Raw genomic sequence first — 26,662 nt, 5'->3', positions numbered from 1 at the left:
GATGGCATCAAAATAATTGCAAATTACACTTTTGACCAGAAGTATATTAGATATGCATTCTTGGCTTGGATAACTGCAATTATTTGATGGCTTGACTTATAATTTAATTAGTTTCGACTCGTTTACAATTAGTATAAGTATTCGTAATTTCTAGCTCGAAAAGTTATTATGCATTAAATATTTTTGTAAAATGCTAGTACGTACGTTTCATTTGAACTACTATAGCTCCATTATACATAATATGTGTATTCGTAATTTCCGATTTGCTCAGTTTACACATATCGTTATCTACAACTCCGATTCCAAACACAGAAAACAAAACAAAGAATTACAATAAGAAATAATAACAATCAAAACACAGACAGCGAAACGAACAGAACACAATGTAGAACAAAGCGTTTTGTCCATTCATTATTATGAGAAATTGATTATACAAATGTCGACTGCAGACCCGATGGTAGCGTGTCTTATTTATTGTATCGTAGGCAACGTCCCAACACCCCCTTCGTCATGCGTAGTTAGTAATTGCGTCCAATGTCCTACACTCTTGTGCTACGTCATGTCCTTCGTCCAGTACACAGATACAGCTACACATACAATCACACACACAGAGATTCACAAACACCTAGAGAAACTAGCTCACACCCAAGACACTATTCAATCAAACGAGCCGCACTCACCCACAGATTACCAAAGCCACAAGCCACGCCCACAATCACAGTCACTTAAAAGACACATTTAGAGACGTTAGTCAAGTTCTTATTCAACGTGACATAACTAGGCCCCCGAAATACTTACACAAAATATTACTAACCCCCTGAATTGAAGAGTTTGAGTTTGAGTTTATTATTTTACTTTTAAAGGTATACATATATATTAAATCGATATATATAAATCTTCATTTTATTTTATAATTTTTTAATTTTGAGTTTTTTGTTCAGTTTGTGTGATAAGCAAGAAGGATTACAAATGATATACTTCACATATAGTACAGCAGCCTTTGAATAATACCAGGGCAAAGAAATACATTGACCCAACATAAGACCCAGCTCTGCGTGTACGCATCTGAATGATATAGGGGATCAGACATCAGACATCAGGCATGAAGCATGAGGCTTCTGTCAGTTATACAACGATCAACAACATCTTTGAAACGGTTCTCAAATCGAGCTTCCAATTCCCCTTCCCGAATACAGAAAAACTAAACGTTTTGCGCTCAGCTAACCAAATGTTTGCTTCAAACTGATTGATAACATGGAGAATTATCCCAAACAAAATTTAACCAGTGAAAATTGTATATACGATATACAATCCAAAAAAAAAAAAAAAACCAAAAAATATGAAAAAGAAGTGGAAGCAAGCGCTAATTGTTGTAACTCTGTGTGTTTGATTAATTAAAAAAAAAAAAGAATCATTTATAATCGTTGTGATGTTGTTGTTGATGATCGTCTCGACAAAGTTTCGATTGTTCTTTACCGTTCACAGGTTATCGCAGTGATATCCATACTATTCATAGTCCTGTCTACCATAGCCCTGACGTTGAACACCCTACCACAACTACAACACATTGACAATGGTACACCACAGGATAATCCGCAATTGGCAATGGTTGAGGCCGTGTGTATCACGTGGTTTACCCTAGAGTACATACTTAGGTTTAGCGCCTCACCGGACAAGTGGAAGTTCTTTAAGGGCGGCCTTAACATAATCGATCTATTGGCAATACTCCCATACTTTGTTTCGTTATTTTTATTGGAAACGAATAAGAATGCAACGGACCAGTTCCAGGATGTGCGCCGGGTGGTGCAAGTATTCCGCATCATGCGCATCCTGCGAATCCTTAAGCTGGCCCGTCACTCAACGGGCCTGCAGTCGTTAGGCTTTACGCTGCGTAACTCATATAAGGAACTCGGTCTACTAATGCTGTTCCTGGCCATGGGCGTTCTCATATTTTCTTCGCTGGCATATTTTGCCGAAAAGGATGAAAAGGATACAAAATTCGTTTCAATACCGGAAACATTTTGGTGGGCGGGTATTACAATGACAACTGTTGGCTACGGGGACATCTATCCCACAACTGCACTGGGAAAGGTTATTGGTACTGTGTGTTGCATATGCGGTGTTCTGGTAATCGCTTTGCCTATTCCCATCATCGTTAACAATTTTGCTGAATTTTATAAGAATCAGATGCGGCGCGAGAAGGCCCTCAAGCGTCGTGAGGCACTCGACCGTGCCAAGCGCGAGGGCAGCATTGTCTCCTTCCATCATATCAATCTAAAAGATGCGTTCGCCAAATCAATGGATCTCATCGATGTGATTGTCGACACAGGTAAGTCGAGCAGAAAACTCTAAATATCTCTGTCTGTCTCTCTCGCTCTCTTTCTCTCTCTCTCTCTCTCTTTATGTATATTTCTCCCTGTAAGCATTTGCCTGTTTAATACCAAGTTATCCACGACTTGTAGATGTATGCTTCGCTTTGCTATTTAGGTTTATAAGTTCTCTGCTCTATTTTAACTCGATTTTCTCGATATTTACCCTTTTTTTTATTTATTTGTGTATACATTCATTAAGTTTTTTAGTGTTTTGTTTTTTATTAGACGCTTCCATTTCCTGTCGCATGTTTTTTGTCAGCTTATCATATTTATTTCGATTTCAATATGATTTTCAACTGACAAACGAAGGCGTGTAAATAGTCGATTTAATAAATTATTAATATAGTCTGCCGTAAGATGATAGAAATTTTCGGGCAAATCAAAAACTTTGTTAATCTAAGTAAGCTTTATGGTATCTGAAAACAATTGTTAGTTTGTTAAGCAAATTGAATTACTTTTAAGTTTCTGTAGCCCTTAGGCCTTTGCCTTTAATTGACACCTGCTCAACAATGCAGCCGCGTTAAGCCCAAGCGGACGCGGAATGCCGTCGGCTTTAATGACAACACAACCAAGCCCTTAAACACACACACACACACACACAGTTGCATTGCCACAATGGTCAATTAGACAAATGCTTTTATACTTAGCGCGCTTAAACAAGAAATTAGTGGGGATTTTACTGGTACAAAGCTCCAAAGCGCGCTTACCCTAAACACATAAAAACACACTGTCACGAACACTCACACACACACACACGCCTGCAAGTTGGCAATTTACTATTTCTTTACTGTGGATACGTCTAATATTTACGTCCAACTCCGCCCTCGTATCTAATTTTAGGCAAGCAAACAAATGTTGTACATCCTAAAGGTAAAAGACAAAGCACCCCCAATATAGGCAGGCAAACCCTTGACGTACAAAGCGCTCCAGGTGACTAACATTGCGTATACGTAGCGTATAACAAGCAATTAATCCAGCAATTAATCACCTAACATAATCCAACTCAACTACTTACAAGTTGTAGTCCTTGAAACTTACCTCTAGCGCTTACGTAAGACTTAGCCAATGCCGATTGCCAACTCAGTTAAAAAAGAACACAAGCTTTAGCAATTATAATCCAATAAATAACTTCTCTTTTAGAATCACTTTTATACATATATCAGTTCTGTATATCTATACTAAGCATCCTTGTATATACTACCGCAATGCACAGGTATTTATCTATACTCAAATATACTCAAGATAATCTTCAGATATTCACTTAGACTGTAAATATACTGGGGCTTATTCGAGAATTCTTTAGTTGGGAATCTGAATCTGAATCTAAATCTGAATAATACAATATTTTCAGAGATATCAAATGTATGTTACTATACCGAAAACCCTTCAAAGATATATTATTTCATATGCTCAACAATTGGTTGCGTTGTTAATTTAAGTTTGCATTAAGTGTAAAATTTGCTTTGATCAATTAGTTTTATGCCGCTGAAACCAAATTGTTTATAAGTTCGATTGTTCGCCCAAACGATTGAAATCATTTCAAAGCTAAGCTTGATTTTCATAGTTACATAAACTATTATTATCAAAATATACATAGCAAATTTGAATGTTCAATATAGAGTTGTAAATTTCGAATTTTATTACAGTATATACAAAAAACAAAAAAAAAACCAAAAGCAAAAAATAAATTTATATCAAACATTTTTAAGTACATTTTAGAAAATTTTCAAGTGCTGATTACATAAATCATATTTACATGCATATTATATACTCATCCTCTTAGACGATCGTAGTTCTTAGCTATAGCAAGTCAAGCCTTCGGATAGAGTTATTTAACAATATCTAAAACAAAGTAAACAACAACAATGAACAATTTGTATACCTATCAACCAAAAGGAAAAAAATAACAACAACACACATAATTTCAAAATCCAAAATAAGTCTATCCGTAAAACTGAATCTGAAGAACCAACTAAGCTTCATTTATACCTTCAACTTGTTCTTTTCTCTGCTCTTCTTTTTCTACTTTTTCACCCAATGTTAACTTGAACAAATTTACTAATATAAAAAAATTGAAAACAAATCCCAACGCGTTCGATGTCACCAATCAAACAACAACAACCACACTCACACCCACACACACACACACACACACACACACACGCACACACGCACTTTGGTCGCAACTAAAACAAACCCGTTCTAACCATTAAACCAACTTTCTTACCTAATCGGGACTCGAACCACGCCTACAGGCGAAAAAAACACGCTGATTGAGCCGCCCCCGTTGCCATCATTCGGCACACCTCGTCGTCGCGCACTCTCTGCTCGCATCCAAGAGCTAAACCGCAGCCTGCTGGAGGAGCGCGACGCCCAGCAGCAAAACAGCTCGAGTGACAACGAGGACAGTCGCTAGAGCGTGGCGCAGTTGCCCGAGCGTGCAACCACAGCAACAACAACCGCTCCCAATAAGACCAGAGCAGAGCAGAGCAGACCAGATCCAAGTCGAGCTCCGAGCCCCCAACTACACTAAGCCTAGCTAATAACTAGTTGAAGTAGTATCATAAACGCTAAACTGTTATTGTAAATGTAAATTAGACAATGCAACTTGTTATCTACCAACTAAAAAAACATTCCACATTGAAAACAGATAAAAAAATAAAAAATAAAATAAATAAAAAACAGAATTACACTCACACACACACATACAAAAGTCACTGTTAGGCAAAAGCAACAACTGTAAACGAATAGTTATTGTAAATGCGTATGCAAGCAACCAAAGTACTTCCTACAAACTTTTCCAGTAAAAAAGAAAAGCAACCCAAATACAAAAACCAGTTACAAGTAACCAATATCCAGTATCCAGTATACTGTATCCTGTTCACTGTTCATAGTTAGTGCTAGGTTATAGAGATTGGCTTCCAGTTTTCTATATGCTGCTTTAAGGCGAAGAAAGCCCCTATCAATATGAATTACTTGATGTTCTTCCGTTAAGGCGAGGCTATTGAAATTAAATGTTGTGATTATATGTAACTGCTTCTAGGCGTCATGAATGCTCATACATACACACACACACTGAAGACAAAACTATACATTTCAACTCATACACACATGCGCCGCTGCTTGAAAAAGGAAATATCTGCCACATTGCGCATACGCAACGCTGACCCAGATGCATCGTCGCGTTTGCTCAATGATCTCTTTCTACTGTAAGCTGTATTGAAAGTTTTGCTAATAGCCGTAATGCGTTTATTTAAACCGTTTAACTTAATGCCATCAGCACTTGAAAATATTCTTTGAATGTCTTACGAAAACCAACAATAGAAGAGAAAACTCAAAGTGTTGAACATTTCCCATTCGATGGAGCATTTGCTCAAATTTGCTGATGTTCTTTTCCATTTGACTTAATTTGCCGCTTGTTCTTTTTTTTTATTTTAATTTTTTTTTTTTTTAGCCACACAGTGTTTCTTTTGGCTCGACATACTTATAATCTAAGCAAAACTTTCAATAGCCCCAAAAAGGAAATGTTTAATATGTGCTTCCACGGGGTCGCAGCGGCTCTGTGTGTGTATGTGGCTTTTTAAGGGGAGTGTGGGACCAACTGCACCTGTTCCCATTCCAACTGCTAACAACACGCCAAACGCGTTACAACAAATGTTCAAAACAATCCGCGTATGCACAATTTAATTTAGTCTATATAAGTAGCTATAAACTAGGCTTACACTACACAAATATTTAGCGAATCCGAACTATCCAAACATTTGTTGAGCACAAGAGTCTAAGGTGATAAGAAAATACATATAAGGACTTGAATAAATCGAAGCTTTTATACCCTTTCGGAGCAGCAAATTACAAATATATTGAAAAATGAAAATTTAATTTAAAAAATTTCCTACAGAGGCATAAAAAATGAGAATCCCTCCAAATTCAATAGAATAATAATTTTAAAAAAATAAATAAATAAATGAAAGTTAAAGATCTCAGATCGTTGGCCATGGGCAGGACCTGGCCACATTTATGCAAGCGTCAGCCTTATTTATGAAATTAGTTATTGTAGCCAATACAGAGTCTAAGCTTTTATAATTTAGTGAGCTCGCCACGCCCACGCATGGCCATCAAAATTGTATGTAGCTAAACAAATACATATACCAAAATATATATAGTATTCAAAATATTTATAAACGAATACTTAGCAAATGATGGCAGAATGTTCCTAAAAATTCATAGGTCGAATTCAGCAAAAATAGCAAAAATAAAAAGCGAAATATATATTAAGCAATTGCCTTATTTAAACGCAAAACGCGCTCAGTTTGCAGCAACAAAATGTTTTTTTTTTTAACAGAAAACACTCGATGTATACTCATAAGACTATTTAACCATAGTTGCAGATGCAGTTGCAGTTGCATTGCGAAGTACAAGAAAAAAACAAGTAAATTTTGTTAATTGTTGAACAACTGTAGATCTAAGCTAAAACGCGTCGCGTCGAGTAGTTAAATGAAGTTATACAAAAATATTATATATAAAACCCATTAAAGAAATATAAAACCCAAAACAATTTCCTTGTAAGTGTTCTCTTCATCTCTTGTTTTCTGTATTATCTCATTTAAGTTTTTCTAATAATTTGCAATTTTTTAAGAAAATTTTCATTGTATAAGTATTGTTCAAATATTTCTATCATATAAAATCGGATTAGAATACAATTATATTAAAAAAATTATTAATTTATAATAATTCTAGCGGGAAAAACCTTTTACGTGCCTTTTACTTCCAAACTCGTTTTTTATAACTTTTGTCCTGTGTATGTGTTGTATATTCATGTATATATATATATATATATATATATATATATATATATGAATATATATATATATATATATATATATATATATATATATATATGAATATATATATATATTTATATATAAACTTCTGTACGATCTCGATGCGTCAGAGTTTAAGTTATGTAACACTGCATGCCTCCTATCTCAACTTTATAAACTATATATCTACATACATCTACTGGTGTAGAAATGCTCTAACTACCTTCATAATGCCCTAGCCAAGTGTCTATCAAATAAAAAATAACAACATCCAAAATATAAATCGTATTTATTCAAAGTGCTTGTGGCTGTCCTTAAACAATTTGTGTCTTTTGTAAAAATGTCAACTTTTGTGTGTCTGTGTGAACTAGCAATAAAATCAAAACCTAATACGCTGTATTTCATTTAACAACACAATTTATAACACAACTCTACTTATCGGAATTGCATTTCTACAATATTTACAGTTATGTTGAATGCTTGACGAATACTATCAGTTTTAAGATCTGTTAATCGATCAATCAATATATTTGCTTTTATTATTGTACCTTTGTCAAGTTTTGAACTCTAACTTATGTCTATTAACTCTGCCCCATATAAAAGCCAAAAGGTAATCAATGCAATTATCGTTCAACTAATATAAGCTTTTCGTGTAGGAAAGGCTTGAACTATTTACCAATCAAGCCGTTTTACATTAATCTATTATTAATGGTAATATCAACGATCTTTTCAATACCATATGCCCTGACTGGGCATACATTTACTGATTTTGTTGTCTTTTCTTGAGTTGAGCCTTTAAGTTGTACTTTCGTTTATTGCCCATGGGATTGCGCAAAAGAACCATGAATTGTGACTTTGTTTAGCAATTCAGCAGTCTATAGCTCGTGTATATGTGAACTTACAAAGTATGAGTCAGTCTTTGCTCTCGTACATTTGTTTTGCCGATTTTGTTGGAGCTATTCATCGAAATTTCAATTTAATTTTTAAATTTAAAATATTACATATTCTCATCCTATTCATATGATCAGACATTTAAGAAACGACAAAGCGCTTAAATACTTACCATGAATAAAAATCTTTTAAATATATAATTAATAATTACATCTACTGATTAACAAAAGAAAAAATATTTGCAACTAAGCATTTGAGAAACTCTTGCTTTTATTAGATACTATGAAGGTGCTTTCCATTTTAAGAAGATATTTCCGTTCTATATACAAAGCGCCACTCTCTAGCTCACCTTTACTTGTTACAGTCTCACTATTCAAGTAAATGTTGTTCATAAACACACACTCACACACACTGACTCATTCACCCACCCATCAAGTACATACTAATCAACTACCGTTTGTATCAATATACATCTAGTTATACACGTCTGTTAATACACTCGTACATATTGACTTACCCACATAATCGCATTACCCTTGTACCGTACCCCCAGTTGTTAGCCGTTCAATGTTGTTTTTAAATGTAACTAACTACTAAATACTAACTACTACTACTACTTGTTATCGTCAAAGTTATTGATCGTCGTCATTAAAGAGTCAACGTCGTCGTCGTTGTTTGAAGAATCATAGCATAAACCAATAGCCATAGCATACAAACATAATCGTATTAATCAAACATTCATAAAATGCATATCTCTTTCTTTTATTCCTTTTATGCATTTAATTTGAATTTCGTCTCATTTACGCTCTCTCAACAACAACAAACAAACAAACGAAACCCAAAAATCATAAATGAAACCACAACAATCAATTCCTAATATGCGGCTAAACAAATGCGAACTGACAATATCAAATGAATAATATAATGTCTATTGAAAATTGCTACAAAATGCATTCATGGCTTTTTACGCGTGCTAACAACGATAACAACAACAACCAAACAACCTAAACAATGAATACAACACTAACGTGCCGCGATAACTCCACACACTTACACCCCATACACACCCATGTACACCCTTACACACACACATACACACTCGCAATGCAGAAAAGCGCGAAAGTCACACAAGATCGCTAAAAAATTGGCACCGTTTAACCCACGCGCTACGCCGATCGCCCACAGGACACAATCTCTCCCAAGCGGATGTGGATGGCAATAGTACAGAGGGCGAGTCGACAAGTGGCCGCAATCCGGCGACCACAGGCATGGGCTGCTACAAGAACTACGACCACGTAGCGAATCTGCGAAACTCGAGCATGCATCAAGTAAGTTCCACCCATAGGACCAACTAGCTAATACCCTGCATTCCATTCCGTAATCAATTCGAACTAATTCTCTGATAAAAGGTAATTTCTGCAATATCAATCTCTAATTATACCCTGAACCCATTGAAAATGGGAAATCAGGGTATAATCGTTTTGTGAAAAAGTATGTAACGGGCAGAAGGAATCATCACAGACCCCACAAAGTATATATATTCTTGATCAGGGCAACGATCTGAGTCGAAATAGCCCTGTCCGTCTGTCCGTCTGTCCGTCCGTCCATATGAGTGCGTTGATCTCAGAGGATACAAAAGTTAGAGAGCTACAATTTTGCATGCACACTCGTGTTTACCATACGCAGTACGAGTTTGATTTATTTTTTCGATAAATCATCCGATAACTTTTTTATCGATTCTGTATTTTGAGCCTCATTGGAACAATTTGAGACCTGAAAACTTCAGATTTACATATGATGAATACAAACATTTTGTAATTAACAGATTTTGGATACCACGCCCCCTTTGCCCCCAATTTGTAATAAACGTATTTGAAGTACTAGAGAATGGTGCTTTGGAATGGACATACATTTGAACATTATGATTACGTTCTGAAAGTTTCATTAAGATTGTACGTCTAGAAATCATTCAACAAATAATTCTCATAGCATTGCCAACACTGCAGCGCAGACCTAGCGTAGTCGCTGCTTACTGCGCTGTTAGCAGAACGCATTTTTATACTTGCGTGCGGATGCATGTGTATGTATGTATGTATACTTATAAAAGAAGTACAGAATGATTAGAATTTCAGATTGGAGGGTTCAGGGTCTCCCCTAGTCGAGCAGTCTCGACTAGAGCCTTCTTATTTGTTTCATAAATTATCCAATAGACTAATTGCTCATTTGATTGACCTAGAATGACTAAGGACATCAGTCATCGACTGACTCATTTAGCCGATAGATACATATTTTGTATAAGTAATTGAGATACATTTACTAATTTAATCACAACAATTTGTTTTATGTTAAGTATTTCATATTTCCCTATTTTATTTTATGACTATTATAACATTCGTATTTTCTATACTTTTATTATTTATTTTATTTTTACATTTAAATTATTATTTTCATCGCCAGTTAACTTCGAAATTGTTAGTAAAGTAAGAAAACGACAAAAAAAAATCTTTGCAGATTTACTTTTTTGGTATTTGGAAGACTAAGACTATTTAACAAATTATGATCCATACTGATATAATAATGTATTTTTAGCTGTAACAATGAAATTGGGAAAACTACCGAGTTTTTAATAGCTAATATCAAAACAAGTATTGTTCCTGATTGATAGGAGCCTATTAACTGTTATCGCCACTTTTACGCAGCGCCGTGGCTCCAGCTCTGAACAGGATGCAGTGCCACCGTACAGCTTCGACAATCCGAACGCCAGACAGACCTCGATGATGGCCATGGAGAGCTACAAGCGAGAGCAGCAAGCAATACTCCTCGCCCAGCAGCAGCAGCAGAAGTTGCCTCCTGCTGCGCAGATGCCAGCTGGCGGTGTTGCCAACAACTTGGCCATGGTTGCTGCCTCAAGTGCTGCCACAGCCGTAGCTACCTCCGGCAGTGCTGAGCAGGAGAATGGCGAGGCAGGAGCAGCTGCTGTCTCCACGCAAGGAGAGGATGACATGACCCTGGCGTCGAACCAGAAGGGACTGCCAATACAGATGATGATAACGCCCGGGGTAAGTGTGGGTGTCGGGTCGGGGTGTATTGTCTACCGACTAAGTGTATAGTCCAAGCCACGTGCTCGTATATCTTAAATATCTTAATGTTTTCAAAGTTATTAAACCGTAACTATGTATTAGTAAATGTGAAGCCATTAACTGGAGCTAAACTATGTTCAACTATTGTAAACAATACACTTACCATATAACTTTCTATCGCCATTTGGTTCTCACAGTCGTAAACAGCTTCCCAGGGTGGACACACCCCGTTCATAAATGAACCGTAGTTCCTCTTCAGTTGTATCGAATCGGTTGGAATAATTTCGGCCATTTTTTACTTTTTTTTCGACTTGATTTCCGCTTCATTCTTCATTTCTTTTTCTGGTTTTACTATCTTATGATCAAACCAAAATACTAAAATAAAATACCTACCCACAAGCGAGAGCTAGCTACTTATAAAAAGAATTCAAGTTCGATAACAACAACAACACATTTCAACTTTTAGATTTTACGGGGACGCAGTAAGGAGGTACATTCAAAGTATACACAAAGAACTCAAACTACTCTACTCTAATGCATACTACTTGCCACTGCTACTCTTTACTATCTATATAGAATCTTTAATTCTATTTAATTTAACAAAAACAAAACAAGTGCTAAATTGAAAAGAATTAATTATTTTCACAAAATTCATTTTCAGAGGCTGAACATATTGCTGCATTTTTTTCCTTCTTGTTTTTTTACTTTCCGATAAGAAAAAATACGATAAAATGTGCAATTCGATCTTCCAATATTTGCATTTTGCGAATGTCTTCAAGTTCTCCATAAGAACGCCTTTCAGCTGCTAGAACTATCTATGTTTTATTATTTATATATATTTTTTTTTAGCCTTAAAGTCTTTGATCTTGTATTGTTTTCAGCTTTTAGCTTATAGTCTATGCATATCCTTAGCTGATAACCAAAGCGTGAGCAATGAACAACTTTAGATATAGAGCTGGCTCGATAGTCTTTAGCCGCTATGCTCTTATCTACGTACTCAATATGTTGATCATGGATGATTTTTTTTTTTTAGTTCGTTAGACTTGATCTTAACTTGTTAAAATTTCATTAAATACGTAGTTATTTCAATGGGTGTCTACATTTGATTTCTATTTTCGCCTTATCTATCTATACTCATTCGCTGCAACTGCTTTTAGTAATATGCATTCAAGCAACACATTATCGACCCAACAGAACCCACAAACAGAATAGAAACACAAAGAGATATCTGGTTGCAGGAAACATATCTTAACTGGCAGATTCATACAAAATATAACTATACAGCGACAAATGTTCAAAGAGGTTTGCTTTAACTATGTGTACTAAATGCCTTAGGCAAGCTCCTTGGTTTCATCCTCCCCACGAATGTCAGGTCCCATGCCCAGGCCAGTGCTTGGCCCTTGCGGTGCAGCGTTCAACGGAGGCAACGTGATAATCATGGGCACTGGCGTAGGCCGATCGAAGTGCTGCAGCGGTTGCCGCAGCTTGTCGAGCAGTGCATGCAAGTCGACCGTTAGTTTTGGCTGCACAATGCCCTCGGCCGCTTGCAGGCCGACCACCTGCGAGGAGAGCGCATCCACGTCCTGCCGAGCTGCGAACAGCAACTGATCGTGGGCAGCCAACTGCAATTGGGCGATCTGCGCGCGGATCGCAGCTGCTGCCACCTCCTGCTGGGCATTGTGCAGAGTCGCAGTGATGGTGCGCACATGATTGGCAGAGTCTTCGAGCTGCGACTGCGCCGAGCTGGCCACCGCCTGCGCCTTGTGTATCTCAGTTGCCTCCAGCTGGACGCGCGCCTGCGCCACATATAGATGCTGCACCAGCTTGCGCAGCTCCTTACCGCGCTGCTCAGAATCGTCTGGCTCGAATGGCACCTGCTGCTGTGGCTCTGGATACTGTTGCTGCGGCGGATATTGTTGCTGTGGCGCATACTGATGATGCTGCTGCTGTTGTTGCTGCTGCAAAATGTTGCAATTGGGATTGCCTGGACTAGGCGTGGGTGGACTCTGGGCGGGGGGATTTTGTGTTAGGCAGGTTGTCGGATTGGGCGTACCAACGGGTGCGCAGGTAGTTTCCGGGCTGGGCTGGGGCACCGAGTCACACGAGATGCCCTCCTGAAGCGCTGTGAAGCATTGCAATGTGAACGGAATGAGCTTCAGATTATCTGTGAGCAATGATACAAATACCCACTCTCGTCCTCAGCAGCGTCCCAGTTCTTGCTGATGTACTGGCTCAGGCGCTTCAGCTTCAGGTCATCCACATTGGAGTCCACATATCCGTAGCCCCGCCTCAGGCGCGTTGCATCGCGCTTTCCAAACATTTTGGGATGCTGGCGACTGTGGCCTGATCGTAGGACGGTAAACAGTGCAACTAGAAGAAGAACGAGAAATGTTACGCAGCCTCAGATGGAGCCAAGACAGGTTACCAATCCAAAGCAGGCTGCTTAAGCGCATTTAGAGCACATTTAGAGAAGATCATTTATTTTCAAATTCGACTCTGACAGCCGACTCAAACTCGACTGTCAGCTGTCTCCTTGCCCTACCTAGTTCAGACATATCTAGCAATATACACGCCGACACTCAGCTAACATCTCAAAGTCTCGCGAGGCACCTCGAGAGTTTAATTAACGCTGCCGACGCACAAGTTTCGCTTCTCAGGGATCTTGATCTTGACGAGCATGCGCATGAGAGTTTCGTTCCATTTAATCTTAATCTAAAAAATGTTATGTAAATATATATATTAAATGTTTAACTATGCTATATGTATGTAATGCGTATGTAGCATGTTGTGTGAGCATTTTTCAAATTTGTTGTATTTGGATTTATGCATTTACATTTTGCCAAAACCCTGAACCCTATTTATAGGAAGTCGCCGAGCTGCGCCGCCAGGTGGCGCTCGAGAACCTGCAAAACCAGCGAATGGACAATCTGGAGCAGGATGTGCCAGTGGAATTCGAATGCTGCTTCTGCACAACCAAGGTAAAATCGACAAGCAAGACAATCGATTTATCTACCCCAGAACACCTAATCACAGTTGAAAGACCACACAATACCTCTTGCCGCTGCACTACCACTAAGTAACTCCAAACCTCTGCTTTTTATGTATGTCGCATGCCTTTCAAACTCACACCAAACTCTGAACACCTGAGACTACTTTAGCTGCACTTGCACCTGTTTGATGTCCTATTCTAACTCTGTTTTATTTTTAACTAACAACTTAACCCATAACAACACGCTACATCATCTAAATAAAATCTTGAACATGGGAGATTCTAAATCAATAGACCCAATATTGGAGCTCATATTAACTAGATCGTGCTTGGCATAGGCCCCGTACTGCGCATTTCAATCAAACTCGTAATAGTGCATCGAGTACTCTTGATCCCAAGTAGCTATCCGCAGTTATTATTCCGTATTCGAATTGAATTGAAGAGGACTGTGTGATATTGCAGGATCGCATTTGCGTCTTTCACGACAGGGAGTATAGCATCAAGAGGCTGGCGCGTCCACCTCCCTCGCCCAAAAACTATCTGGCACTCAAGCGCATGATCGAGGAGGGCACTATCGATATTTATTATCTGTGATCGATTCGGTTTCGATGTCGAGTTCGATATGCGATTCGAGTTCTGTATGTGGTATGGTAACGTTAAAACCTGCACCCCGTCCCCTCTGTTCCAGTGTCCACGTGAAGATCGTGTTTTGTGTTTATTGTTTCTTTTCTACATTATTATTTTGAATTTGAAAGGATTGATTTTTGTGTGTGTGTACAGCAAGCAGAGCACGGCGGTAAAATATGGTATTTTATGTTGACTTTGTTTCTTTTTTCATTTCTTTTACTTAAAGGGTTTGCCAGGATGTCAAGGCGAGTGTATTCCTTTGCGTGCGAATAGCGTTTAGAAACTATTGATTTAGAGCTTGACTAATTGATGTCAATCATAGCGACGAATACACAGACACTCTCACACACAAACAGATACGTCTTAAAAATTTTACTCAGCGAGAAGCAGAAAACAAAATGAAACACAATATTGAAATTTTAAGCAAACGAAAATCAATCGAGTTAATTAGCTTTTACTTTAAACACAAGCCTAAACCTAATCTATTGAATATTATTAAAGCTATAAACGTGCGTGAAGAGCAAGCTAATGAAAGACATAGGAAATTCTAAGAATTTAATTAAATTAATTTTACTCCACAACCACACACACATACACACACCCACACAAATAAAAACGAAAACCGAAAGCAGCATGTGTTATTATCTATTATCAATTATCCACTATCTATTATCTATTATCTACATGCATACATATATGGTGTACATTATCTATTCAAGTGTTTAAGCTTAAGGCAATGAGATGAGTTTTAAACAAATTCTTTTTTACACACTAAGCACATATTTATTAGACCTAGTATTAAAAACATCGTTTATGAGTAGCAAAATAATAACAGAAATATTACCAAATGGAAAACACGGAAATACTATATATGTTAAACTAATTAAATGAATTATTTGAATTATTGTTATGCAACAAGAAAACGAAGCCAAAACCAAACCAAAAAACTGCAATAAATAAATACAATTGATAATCGATTTCAATATTTAACCAGCACTACATTCAATTGGCACCTGATTCTGTTTGTATTGCTCGATTAGTAAAGCTTCAAAACGACTTTTGATTTCACTTAGAGCCATTTTTATTTTTCCTTATGAATAATTGAGAGCTGGATGAGCTCTGTTATGCTTGTGAAGTTCGGGTAAGTAAGAGGAGATCTTGATATATTTTTTTCTTTATTATTATTACTTTCGCTCTTATTTTTATGGAACTACATTTAATACAAACCTAATTCGAAACTCAGCGCTGCACGTTTGACTTAACTCGATGCATCCTAGTTGCATGTTGAATACTCTTGAGAAACAACAAAGCAACAAACCTTTCAGCAATACTCAAGTGCACCACTCTTTTCTCATTAACAACCGCAAACAAGGTACTGGGCGTGGCCACGTCTTGACCTAGTGTTATTTGCATTATTTGTCATGGAATGTCCACTCACTCTTTGCCTTGCAGGACTTTAAGGAGTACACGGATGCGGAGGGCGTTATCTCGCTTCCAACTTCCGACTTCCACAAGCCCATCTGCCAGGAGCTGCGCCAAGCCGCAGCAAATCGTCAGGCCAACCAGTTCGGCCTGCTGGCGCCCGCCGCTGCTGCTGCACTGCCTCTGGTCCCGGCGTACACCAGTGCCAGCGCCAGTGCCAGCGCCAGCGCCAGCGCCATGGTGCCCGTCATTTCGCAGTCATCGTCGACGTCGTCTTCATATGGCACGACCACGTCCACGACCATTGCTCTGCCGCTGGAGGTGACGCAGCGCTTCGGAGCGCCCATTGCGAGCAATTTTAATCACAACTACAACAACAACTTTAACACGACGACTGTAGGCGCTGGGGGCGTGGCGAACGGCTTGCTGCTGTTCGGCAACGGAAACTACGGTGCCAGCAGCAGCAACGGCAACGGCAATGGCAACGGCATCAACAACAACAACAATGCTGACCTTGCCAGTGTGGACAGCTCGGACACATACGCCAGCTGCCAGACACACCCATTCCTCTCGCAGGGTGATCTCACGACCGACTTCAATGACGAGGCCTGCGCGCTGGACATCGACATGGACAATCTCTATATAAATCCGCTCGAGAAGGAGTCCTGCCGAGGCACCCACATCAGTAGCTCCACGGGTTTCATCGTAGGCCTGCCGCCCACCATGTCCTCCTCCGGCCTGTCAATGCGCGCCCAGGTGAAAAAGAGCGCCTCGGGCGACACGGCGCTGCGGAACCTGGCGGCGGGTGGAATCAGTCCACTGGGCGATGTCTACCAAAACTTCGATGTGCAGGAGCGTGGCAGCCGCGTCAGCTTGAACGAGAACTCAGTGCCAAAGCATCGCAAGACTCGTTTCCAGCAGAGCTTCACGGCAATTCGACCCAGCCCGCAGGCTAGCAGCAGCAAGCCGCGTGCCCGCTTCGAGGACACAAAGCTGTACGACGACAACGTACGCCTGGACGGTGGAGGCATCTCCGGTCCACCCTCATCCAGCACCAGCTCCGCCGCGGGTGCCGCTGGCAGCAAGAAGAAGCGCTCGGCATTTATGCCGACCAAGAGCCTAGCCACTGCCACCAAACTGATCAATCAGCGTTTGTTCGGCATTCAAAATGCGGGCGCCAAAGGTGAGCATTGGGGTGAGAAGGATTTCAGGAACCTGCCTAATGGTATTTGGGATTTCCTTTAGCCAAATTCGAGAGCAAGCATTCTTCATCGATAGACTCGATCGACGCGTCACCGAACCTAGAGCACCACCGGCGCTCCAAGTCGATATTGAAAAACAAGTCTGATATCTCACGCGTACTGTCTGATCCTGAGAGTGAGCGTCTGTTGGCGGACAACATGTCTGGGTCGGGCGTATCCGATAATGGCACCGTCATGGTGAGTAGAGTAGAGCTTTGTGAAGTGACTATAGCAATTCATCGACCAATCAATTACAGGGCGAATCTGGCAGCGACTACTCACCGAACAAATTACCTCATTCAGTTTTAGCTAAGTCTATATCCCCACCACCCCTTAGGCACCGCAGCCTAATGAATCAACGGTCCGGACCAGCAACGTTGCAATCGAAACCAACCAAATTTCAGACTCCCCGATATCCCGAGGAGCAGGCACTGCGTCAGGTCAAGCCCGTACTCGCGCGGTCCTCAGCCGCAGCCTCGGCTTCCAGTGATGGGCGCTACGATTCGAGTCAGACGAGGGATAGCAGTCTGGGTAGGTTCACGTTCCCATTGTAATTGATAATCACTCTCACTGAGTACGTCGCTGAGTAATCCAGTAATTTGGCTGTGAATACCTGTGAAAAAAACCAAAAACAATTCTGTTCTATTCCCTCTATCGCTCTATCATCAACGTGCCGTGCCGCTCGCTCCATAGTAACCGTCTTCGACGCTGCATTCTGAACAGCCCGAAATACCCACACTAAATCCACTCACAGACACAGTTATTCAAAAACACTGAAGGACCTCCACACATGAACTCAGGCAAGGCGAGCAAATTAACTAGTTACAACAGTCTTACAAGATGTCACTGCAACGGATCCTCTCGAAGCTAATTAAACATTTCAGCACACTTACCTGTACTCACCTCGTCGTAGACCAATGATCTCTCAAGCTCCGCACCAGCTCCGTAGCAAACACAAGCACACAAACACACACACATGCGAATATTGTAGATATCTTTATTGATATAATATCAATATCAATGATATTTATGTGAAACTGTAGCATTTGGCCTCCAGATATGTAAAACTACACACACATACACACCTATACACTTACACACACGCAGCTTGTTGTACAGCATTTTCTGCAGCACCTCTGTATTATGTATCCTCTTATGCGACTCGATTATTAACACTCTGCTCTCTGCCACGAATCCACAGATTCCGAGACGACTTTCACATCACCCGCCCGGCAGCCACAGGGGCAGGAGGCGTCCAGCAGGCCGCAGGACAAAACCGACGGCGTTGGAGAGCCGGAAGCGGACATGGAAGGAGCGGGCGAGGGCGAAGGCGAGGCCAACGACGAGCAGAGAGCGCTGCTGCAGCCGCAAAATGCAGATGAGCCGGCCAAGAGTGAAGGTGGCGCGGGCAGCGGTGGAGCTACGTAGCAATTAGTCAACACTCACACGAAAAGCGCTTAGTAGTTATTGTACTATACAAACAAAACAAAACAAAATTACAAAGACCTCTGGAAAATCCAACACAAAAACTAACAAACAAAAATATATATATATATATATACACAAAAACAAAAAATAATAAACACAATACAAAGAAAAACTCAAAGTGATAGCAAAGTTAGCGAAAATGGAATGTGAATTATATAAAAGCAATGAACAGTATCCTAGTCTAATTTGAAATTCAAAGAGGAATGTCGTTGAAATTGAATATTTTTACAAAACTCGAGCTGAAACTAAAACTTTAATTATGTATGAGAATCCACAAATACACTGAATACCATAAAATACTAAAAAAAAAACTACTTAAAGTAAAAATATAAAAAAAACACCCACAAAAAAGAATCACAAACCTGCAAATCGTTGCGATGCCGCGCATGCCGTACAAAATTTAGTAAATAATTATCTATCTACATATATATGAAAAAGGAGCCCCAATAATTAAGCCTAAAATAAACATACCAAAGCCCAAAAATATAAAAACAAATATTAACAAAAATACATTTAACATGTAAATAGAACCCTACGCTAAAACTAATCTATTGCAAGAGCAATATTTATTTACAGCTTACAGAATACTCAATAATATATTGACGAAATCACCAGAAAAGCCTAAAGTAAACCGTCGAGTAAAACAAAAAAAAAAAAAAAAAAAAAAAAAAGAAACCTAAACCCATAACAGAGAGCATATTTCATATTTTAAATGAAATTTATACATATATCTATGTATGTATATAGACGTGTGTGTATATAACATGTATATGTGTATATGTATATGTATATTTATGTATATATTTATACACATATGTATATATATTTATATAAACATACATACAAATACTTATACACCCATTGCAAACTACTTACATAAATTTCGTGGCATATTTACATTTAACTAACATATAATATGATCCTATTTTTATTCAAAGCACGCCAGAAAAGACAACTAAGACATTGCAGACCCATATACACCATAAACATACGTGCTAGATAAATGAAAAGAAATTCGAAAAAAAAAAAAAATATATATATATATAAAAGAAAGTAGTTAAAATAGTTACGTCAAATGTTCGTTTATATAGGATTGAATGTGTGTTATCAGGGTAAGGCTTCTTTTTAGTGTGTTGTTTTCCTCCGAAACTAAAACCCTTGGATTGTTAAAAATTTATTAGAAACTTAAGATCTGAAGCTATTCAATTTAATTCTGTATTTCCTTACATCTTGTTGATAAGTATCATGGGTGAACTCATCTATGTCCGTCTGTTTGAGAGGTTCAGTCTCTTAAGTTCGCTTCTTTCTTATTTTTTATTTCCAAATATAATATGAGAGGTGCAGGTAGAGGAGGAGGTATTCTAGGGACCTTCTTCTTTGCCGACTAACAGACAGTCGGCTGTTATAGTTTCCATCCGTATATTCCGGAATCGGAAAAAAGTAATCAGATGATCATCTAACTGCTGGATTGACTGACTGAGTTTTCAATTTGTAGTTCGTTTATAATGGGCAGCTTCCTTTACTGCTTTTAGGCTGGCAACATTGGAAAGATATTCGCGTAGTATGTTTATTTGTGCTTTGCGACCATCTACATATATGACGGCTAACGTAGTATAGCTATGAGATGTATGTAAACAAGAAATGACATTTACAAAAGGTTTTCCTTATTTACTTAGAATTTAGTTGTTTTTTAATTTTCTTGATTTACTTAAGTTTTTTTTTTTTTTTTTTTTTTTTTTTTTTTTTTACTGTTGGGTATTGCATAGTGATATTTAAAATGGCTTCAAATTTAAAATGTGTGTGCGTCCCGTGTGTTAGTTCAAAGTTAAACAAGTACTTCAAAAGTTACAAAAAAAAAAATATTCGTAATGTCATATAGGTCGTAATTAAGTATTAAGTATTTAGTCGTGTCTCTTGGTTCCATATATAAGTACTTAGGAATAGAATTGAGCAAACGGTTTTCCTGCGATTGTGTTGATTTTTCCCCTACTCTATACTTTTATAAATAAGCAATATACTATAAAATATAAGCGATATTTGCGAGTTATTAAGTTTGGTTTTAGTTGTAGAAAACAATTTCCCAATTAACCGCATGAAAATGTTTAGTCAATTATCCAAGTATAAAAAAAAAAAGATCGTGTGTTTCCATGTGAGCCCCTCCTTTAAGTTGTGTCCAATTTGAGAAATGAAAAGAGAAACGAAAAAATACATTCCAAATTGTGTTTATTGATATTGTTCATTGATTTATGAGGATAGTATGATATGATTGTGGAGTGTGAACGAGCAGAGCATTGAGATTTACGGTAAAATTGATTGAATTCGCATTTGATATTATTCTGTGCAAGCCTGCAGGGGCGAGGTCGGCAGTCAAATAAATAAATATAAAAATATACAAATAATTATAATGAGAAAGTATTATGCAAGCAAATTTTTATGCTAAACCAATAAATTCAAGCATTTATTAAATATTAAAAAACTACTCAGATACAGATATTAACATATAATGAACCACTGGCCATTGAAAAAACTAAATTAAAGAACAAAAACCAAAATATAAGTAAATTAATTAAATAATTAAAAAAAAAACAGTTAAATTTAATAAAATTTAATACGCTTTTGAACTAACTATAAACTGAATATCAACGTCTGTTTGTTAGGTTCAATTGATTGTCAGATAAATTCATTTCACGAATCTTAGGAACCCCACGAGGAATATACAAATGCCTGCAGAGAGCGATGAATTAATGCTAAGTCAAATGCAAATCTAGCCTCTTAGAAACATATCAGTAAAGGAATACGAACTCTCTCACACACACGTACACTCACACACCTTCACTTACATACACATTCTATGTAAATTCACAAGAAAATTTTATTATGAGAAGCCAAAAGTCTCAACGTCCGCTTTTTCAATTTAAGGCCCTAAGATATAATGCAAACTTAAGAGAAGTAAAGAAAACCCTAATAAAAGTAACGCCGAAAAAACTGCAATTTAAAGAATATGCTTATATGATTACCAAGAAACCAAAATGAAATCATTATAGCTAAACGCTTAAAGTTTTCGAATATTTTACAAAATTTCTGGTGAGCTCTGGCCACATTCCAGTTAATTTGTAATTTCTAATTTGTAATTTGTAATTTTTGAAGTAAAGCAATGAAAATAAAACTTTTGTAAATATTTATTTCACACAAACACTCAAAATCGCGCCGTTTCGCATCATAATCTTTATTTACAACCAAATATGCAAACAAACAAAATATAAATATACATACATATATTAAAAACAAAATGGCACTGCAATTTTTTATACAAGAAATCGTTTCGGTTTAAAAATTGTTACTATTTTTCTAAATTATTTTTTAAGAGCTACAGCTACATTAACATTAAAATTGATAGGCTGCGAATGCAACTGTAATTGCAACTGCAATTTAAATTGCAAATAAACAACAATGTCAAAATGTTATTATGTAATATTAATTATTATATTGAAATTATTAGTACGCGATATGTACATTTTAAAGTAATCGGTCAGTGACGATTGGAGATCAGCGAAACTGAATACCACAACACAAAACAAAACAACAAAAAAATGATTAAAAGGAAATAAAACTTAAATCGTTGAACAAACAAAGACAAATTTATTAAAATATATTACAAATTATATTGGGCGAAATATCATGGAAATATATAAATCATTGCGCAAAATTTAAACTGTTTTTCTTATAGGCTTTTAGGAGAAAACCCCTCTAAATTTTCCAGCATGCTTGTTGGGAAGACTTTACAAGCTCTTAAGAGTCAGGTTGCTGAAAAATATATTTGGGAAACTTTTTAGCTAGTACAACAACCAATTTATGGTACTGTGGCGAAGGTTATAGCGGCAAGAAATGGAAATCAATAGCATTGCCAACAAAATATATGTACTAAAAGAGTATCTCAATCTTATTTACACACATTGCTGTCAGCAACAAAAATAATTTACATATTATACTATATAAATTAATGCATACCATAAAATGCCAGTATATACTAAAATTGGTTGTTGAACTAGCTAAACTATTTCCAAAATGTATTTGACAGTTGCAGGAGAAGCAATGCAAAAAAAAATATTTATATTTTTTATTTTATGGGAAATCAGGGTATAGTGGTTTTGTTAAAAGTATGTAACAGGCAGAAGGAGGCGTAGCAGACCCCACAAAGTATATATATTCTTGATCAGTACGATAAACTGAGACGATTTGACTCTGTCCGTCTGTCTGCCCGTCCGTCTGTCCGTATGTATGAACGCGTCAATCTAAGAAGATATAAGAGCTAGAGACTTCAAATTCTTTTTAAACTCATTCCGATATTTTTTATCGATAAAAACGTTATCGAAAATCAGTTATAAAATTATATATCCTACATCTTTAAAGCTAGAGTTTCGAAACTTAAAATATATATTAAGATGCATTTTATACAATTTCGCTTTTTGTTAAAATGTACCCCCCACCCCTATATCCACCCCTTCACCCTCACCTTTGTAAAAGGCGTATTTCAAATACTAGAGACTTGGGTTTCGGATCATACACACATTTAAACAATATGATGACATTCTGAAAGTTTCATTGAGATCGTACGACTACGACTGGTTGGCGTCTTCCACATGCCCTCGCCCGCACCAGGGGCAATCGCCAGTTTCCTCGTGACCAAAACGCTTCAAATAGCTCCGAAAGCATCCATGGCCCGAGAGGATCTGCGTAAGATAGAAGTTAACCTCGCCGTGTTTGCGGTTAACCCATGGTTCGAGCTCCGGGCTGAGCTATTCCACTTCCTTTGCCATCGTGCAATGCTGTTCGCCCTGGTAGCGTTGTGTCGCACATGCGCGTGCGAATTCCGCTTCACGGCTTCGGCGATCAGGTACTCCAGTGGCACAAGCGCCGCATCATCGGAGATAGTCCTGAAAGCGCAGCTGACTCTGATTGCGCTCAGTCTGTAGATCGCGCAAATGTCCCGGCTGTATCTCGGCGTTGCCATCGCTCTTGACCATAGTGGCGCAGCATAGAGGATAACAGACCTAATGACGCTCATTAGAAGAAGACGTCGTTGCTGTTTAGGTCCCCGCGTGTTAAGCATAATTCTTGAGAGAGCTCTACAAGAATCAGCTGCCTTTTTATGCACATATTCTAAGTGCTCGCGGAAAGTTAATCTTGTGTCTAACATAACGCCAAGATACTTAATCGCCCTCTTTGACGCGATGCTGACGCTGCCTATCCTTATATTGGCAGCCTCCACTTTCTTGCAACTGCTTACTAGGACGACTTCCGTCTTGTGCGCCGCAAGCTCGAGCCCAGCTCCTTAACCAGCTTCGTATGCGCTTGATATCCTCTGTATCTTTAAGCTCCTTGCCTATGGCGACGACAGCCACATCATCAGCAAAGCCAATGGTGTGCGCACCTGCTGCTACTTCCAAGCGCAGTACGCCGTCGTACATGATATTCCATAGGAGAGGCCCCAGCACTGAGCCTTGGGGTAGTCCAGCTGACACTGTATGAGTTTGGGGACCCTCACTCGTGTTGTATACCAGTGTTCTTCCTCTGAAGTAGCTCTTTATTATCTCTTTTAGATATTTAGGGAGATTATATCGTGACAGCGCATTCAGTATCATATCCCAACTAGCTGTGTTGAAGGCGTTCTTAGCATCCAGAGTCGCGATGATGCAGTATTGCTTCGTCTCGTGCCTCCATCTGGTGCCTTGGATGGAGCATCTGTTATTGACCGGGCCTTCCGGAATTCAAATTGATTTGGTGATAGGCCTCCGGCGCTAGCAATAGCAGTCTCCAGTCTAGAGCAGATAAATTTGTCAAACACCTTCCCTATGGTGTCTAAGAGGCAGATCGGTCTGTATGAAGATGGCTAGTCTGGTGGTTTGCCAGCCTTGGGTAGGAATACCAGGTTCTGGGTCTTCCATTTTCTAGGGAACGTTCCTTGTCTTGCAGGGCGAGGGCTAGCTTTAGCGCACGATTTGGGAACCCGTCCGGCCCTGGAGCTGTGTTGGTTCTAAGACCTCTGAGTACTCCTAAGATTTCTTCGTCTGTAACTAAAACAATTTGAGTGCTCGTTGAGCCCTGATTTGCAGACTCGGACTCCGGGGCATGAATGGAGCTTAATCTATCTGGAAAGAGCGTTTCCACAATCGATTTAAGCTCCAGACGATCCGTCGGCTGCACCTGTTTACCTGCGTATAGTCTTTTAACTACTGTCTTATATGCCCTGCCCCAAGGGTCATATTCGGCTGAGTCGCACAACTCTAGAAAGCATTCTCTTTTGCTTGCCCGAATGGCCTTCTTCAACTGTCTCCTAGCTGCCTGGTAAGCTAATTGTTTTTCGCAAAACGTAGACCTACCCCGTTAATAGCTTCTTCTCGCCTGAATGCATTTGCGTCGAATGTCACCTATTTGTGCATTCCACTAATACGTAGGCTCTTGTTGTCCCGTGAACTGCTTGCGGCGTAACATGCTGCTACTGCAGGCACTCTGTATTTGGACCATCATTTGGCATGCTCTGGCCTCAGCATTAGCAATTGTGCCCAGAGACTGAATGGACCCTGAAAAAGCCGCGGGATCAAAAGTATCCAGCCGATACGATTCCCTTCACAAGGTTGACGCCCTGACAGGTGGCTCAGAAGTGCCGTATGATCGCTGCGCGTATAGCTATCGCAGTGGCTCCATGTTGCTTCCCGAACGAGAGATGAAGTGACAAAAGTAATGTCAATTACAGATCCGTATCCAGCCCGACTGAAGGTGAACTCATGGCCAGTGTTGAGCAGTGCAGCATCTAGTGTCGCGAAAATCTCCAGTAGGATACGGCCTCTGACATTTGTTGTGTGGCTACCCCATTCTAACGCCCATGAGTTAAAACGAACCCATTAAATGACTTAGCATTCGAAAGAACATTCGTTGTGTTGCCATATACCCACAACACCGCTTTGCCATTAGCATCTGTTGCCCATGACCTAGGGCAGCTGGTTCTACAGTGGTGAGGCTCACTGAGAAATGCTACGTCTATACATTTTTCCCTTATGGTCTGCTCAAGAAGATCTTGGGCAGCAACACAATGATTTAAGTTAAGCTGGAGGAACCTTAACATTTCATTTTACGAGCAGCCTCGCGATAGGATGGGCACTTGAAGCTGCCTCCTGAGTGGTCCGTCTGCTTTTCACCTTTCCGGATGCAGAGGCTACATTTTGGTGGCTTAGTGCATGCTTTTGCACTGTGACCCATCTCTCCACACCTGAAACAGGCGCCCTTTAGGTCACAGTCGCTGCCGCAGTTTGCTGCCATATGACCGTAATCAAGGCACTTGAAACAGCGTTTAGGCTGATCCACGGCGCGTATACGGCATACAATCCATCCAATTCTGATTTTGGACAGCTCGAGCAGAGTTTTGGCTTTTCTAATTGGAAGAGCAACTGTAGCTCTTTGCTGACCACCAAAAGCCGGTCGAAGCGACTTGATAGCCTCAATGGGGAGTGAGCTATCCTTCAACTCCGCCCTAATTCATTCCAAGATCTCCTCTTTGCTCGCTGACTCATCTATTTCACGAATCTCAATTTGAGCCGATTCGGTAAGTGTTTTAACGACCGCTCGGTCACCCAAGGCCTTCCCTACAGCTTCGTGAAGGGCCTCAGCAATATGCTCCGGCTTTCTGTCCAGTTGCAACAAAAGGTCCCCCTTAGCTGTCTTTCTAATGCCTTGA

The 26,662-nt window shown here is 39.1% G+C and overlaps 2 protein-coding genes across 20 annotated transcripts in view; one reads left to right on the top strand and one right to left on the bottom strand.

Moving 5' to 3' along the window:
- The window catches only part of Shab (potassium voltage-gated channel shaker cognate b), a 69,865-nt gene extending 48,373 nt beyond the window's left edge, over window positions 1-21,492 (top strand). For 4 of the 19 annotated variants that reach the window (XM_018102072.3, XM_030386563.2, XM_089258770.1 and 1 more), the window contains 11 exons: window positions 1,486-2,329; window positions 3,213-3,302; window positions 9,194-9,411; window positions 10,783-11,142; window positions 11,630-11,653; window positions 14,028-14,141; window positions 16,232-17,384; window positions 17,447-17,640; window positions 17,700-17,973; window positions 18,644-18,948; window positions 19,013-21,492. In XM_018102072.3, the coding sequence (XP_017957561.1) occupies window positions 1,486-2,329; window positions 3,213-3,302; window positions 9,194-9,411; window positions 10,783-11,142; window positions 11,630-11,653; window positions 14,028-14,141; window positions 16,232-17,384; window positions 17,447-17,640; window positions 17,700-17,973; window positions 18,644-18,870 (3,498 nt within the window). In that variant the 3' untranslated portion in view covers window positions 18,871-18,948; window positions 19,013-21,492. Of the gene's footprint in view, window positions 1-1,485; window positions 2,330-3,212; window positions 3,303-4,627; window positions 5,055-9,193; window positions 9,412-10,782; window positions 11,143-11,629; window positions 11,654-14,027; window positions 14,142-14,614; window positions 14,786-15,005; window positions 15,792-16,231; window positions 17,385-17,446; window positions 17,641-17,699; window positions 17,974-18,135; window positions 18,361-18,643; window positions 18,949-19,012 lie in introns of those variants that run through there. The other 15 variants (XM_089258771.1, XM_018102077.3, XM_018102074.3 and 12 more) reach the window with 15 other exon arrangements.
- Window positions 12,389-13,714, bottom strand: LOC149091530 (uncharacterized). Its single transcript, XM_089258782.1, has 3 exons — window positions 13,589-13,714; window positions 13,354-13,533; window positions 12,389-13,285 (listed from the first exon to the last, which is right to left on the bottom strand). The coding sequence occupies exons 1-3, from the start codon at window positions 13,614-13,616 to the stop codon at window positions 12,495-12,497; spliced, it is 999 nt and encodes a 332-aa protein (XP_089114908.1). The 5' UTR covers window positions 13,617-13,714; the 3' UTR covers window positions 12,389-12,494.
- Window positions 21,493-26,662: the final 5,170 nt, after the last annotated feature.

Source organism: Drosophila navojoa, chromosome 4 (genome assembly GCF_054131105.1).
Source record: "Drosophila navojoa isolate 15081-1374.11 chromosome 4, UAZ_NAV_1.0, whole genome shotgun sequence".
In the NCBI taxonomy this organism is placed as follows: Eukaryota; Metazoa; Arthropoda; class Insecta; order Diptera; family Drosophilidae; genus Drosophila; species Drosophila navojoa.
This window is presented reverse-complemented; position numbering and strand designations above follow the sequence as displayed.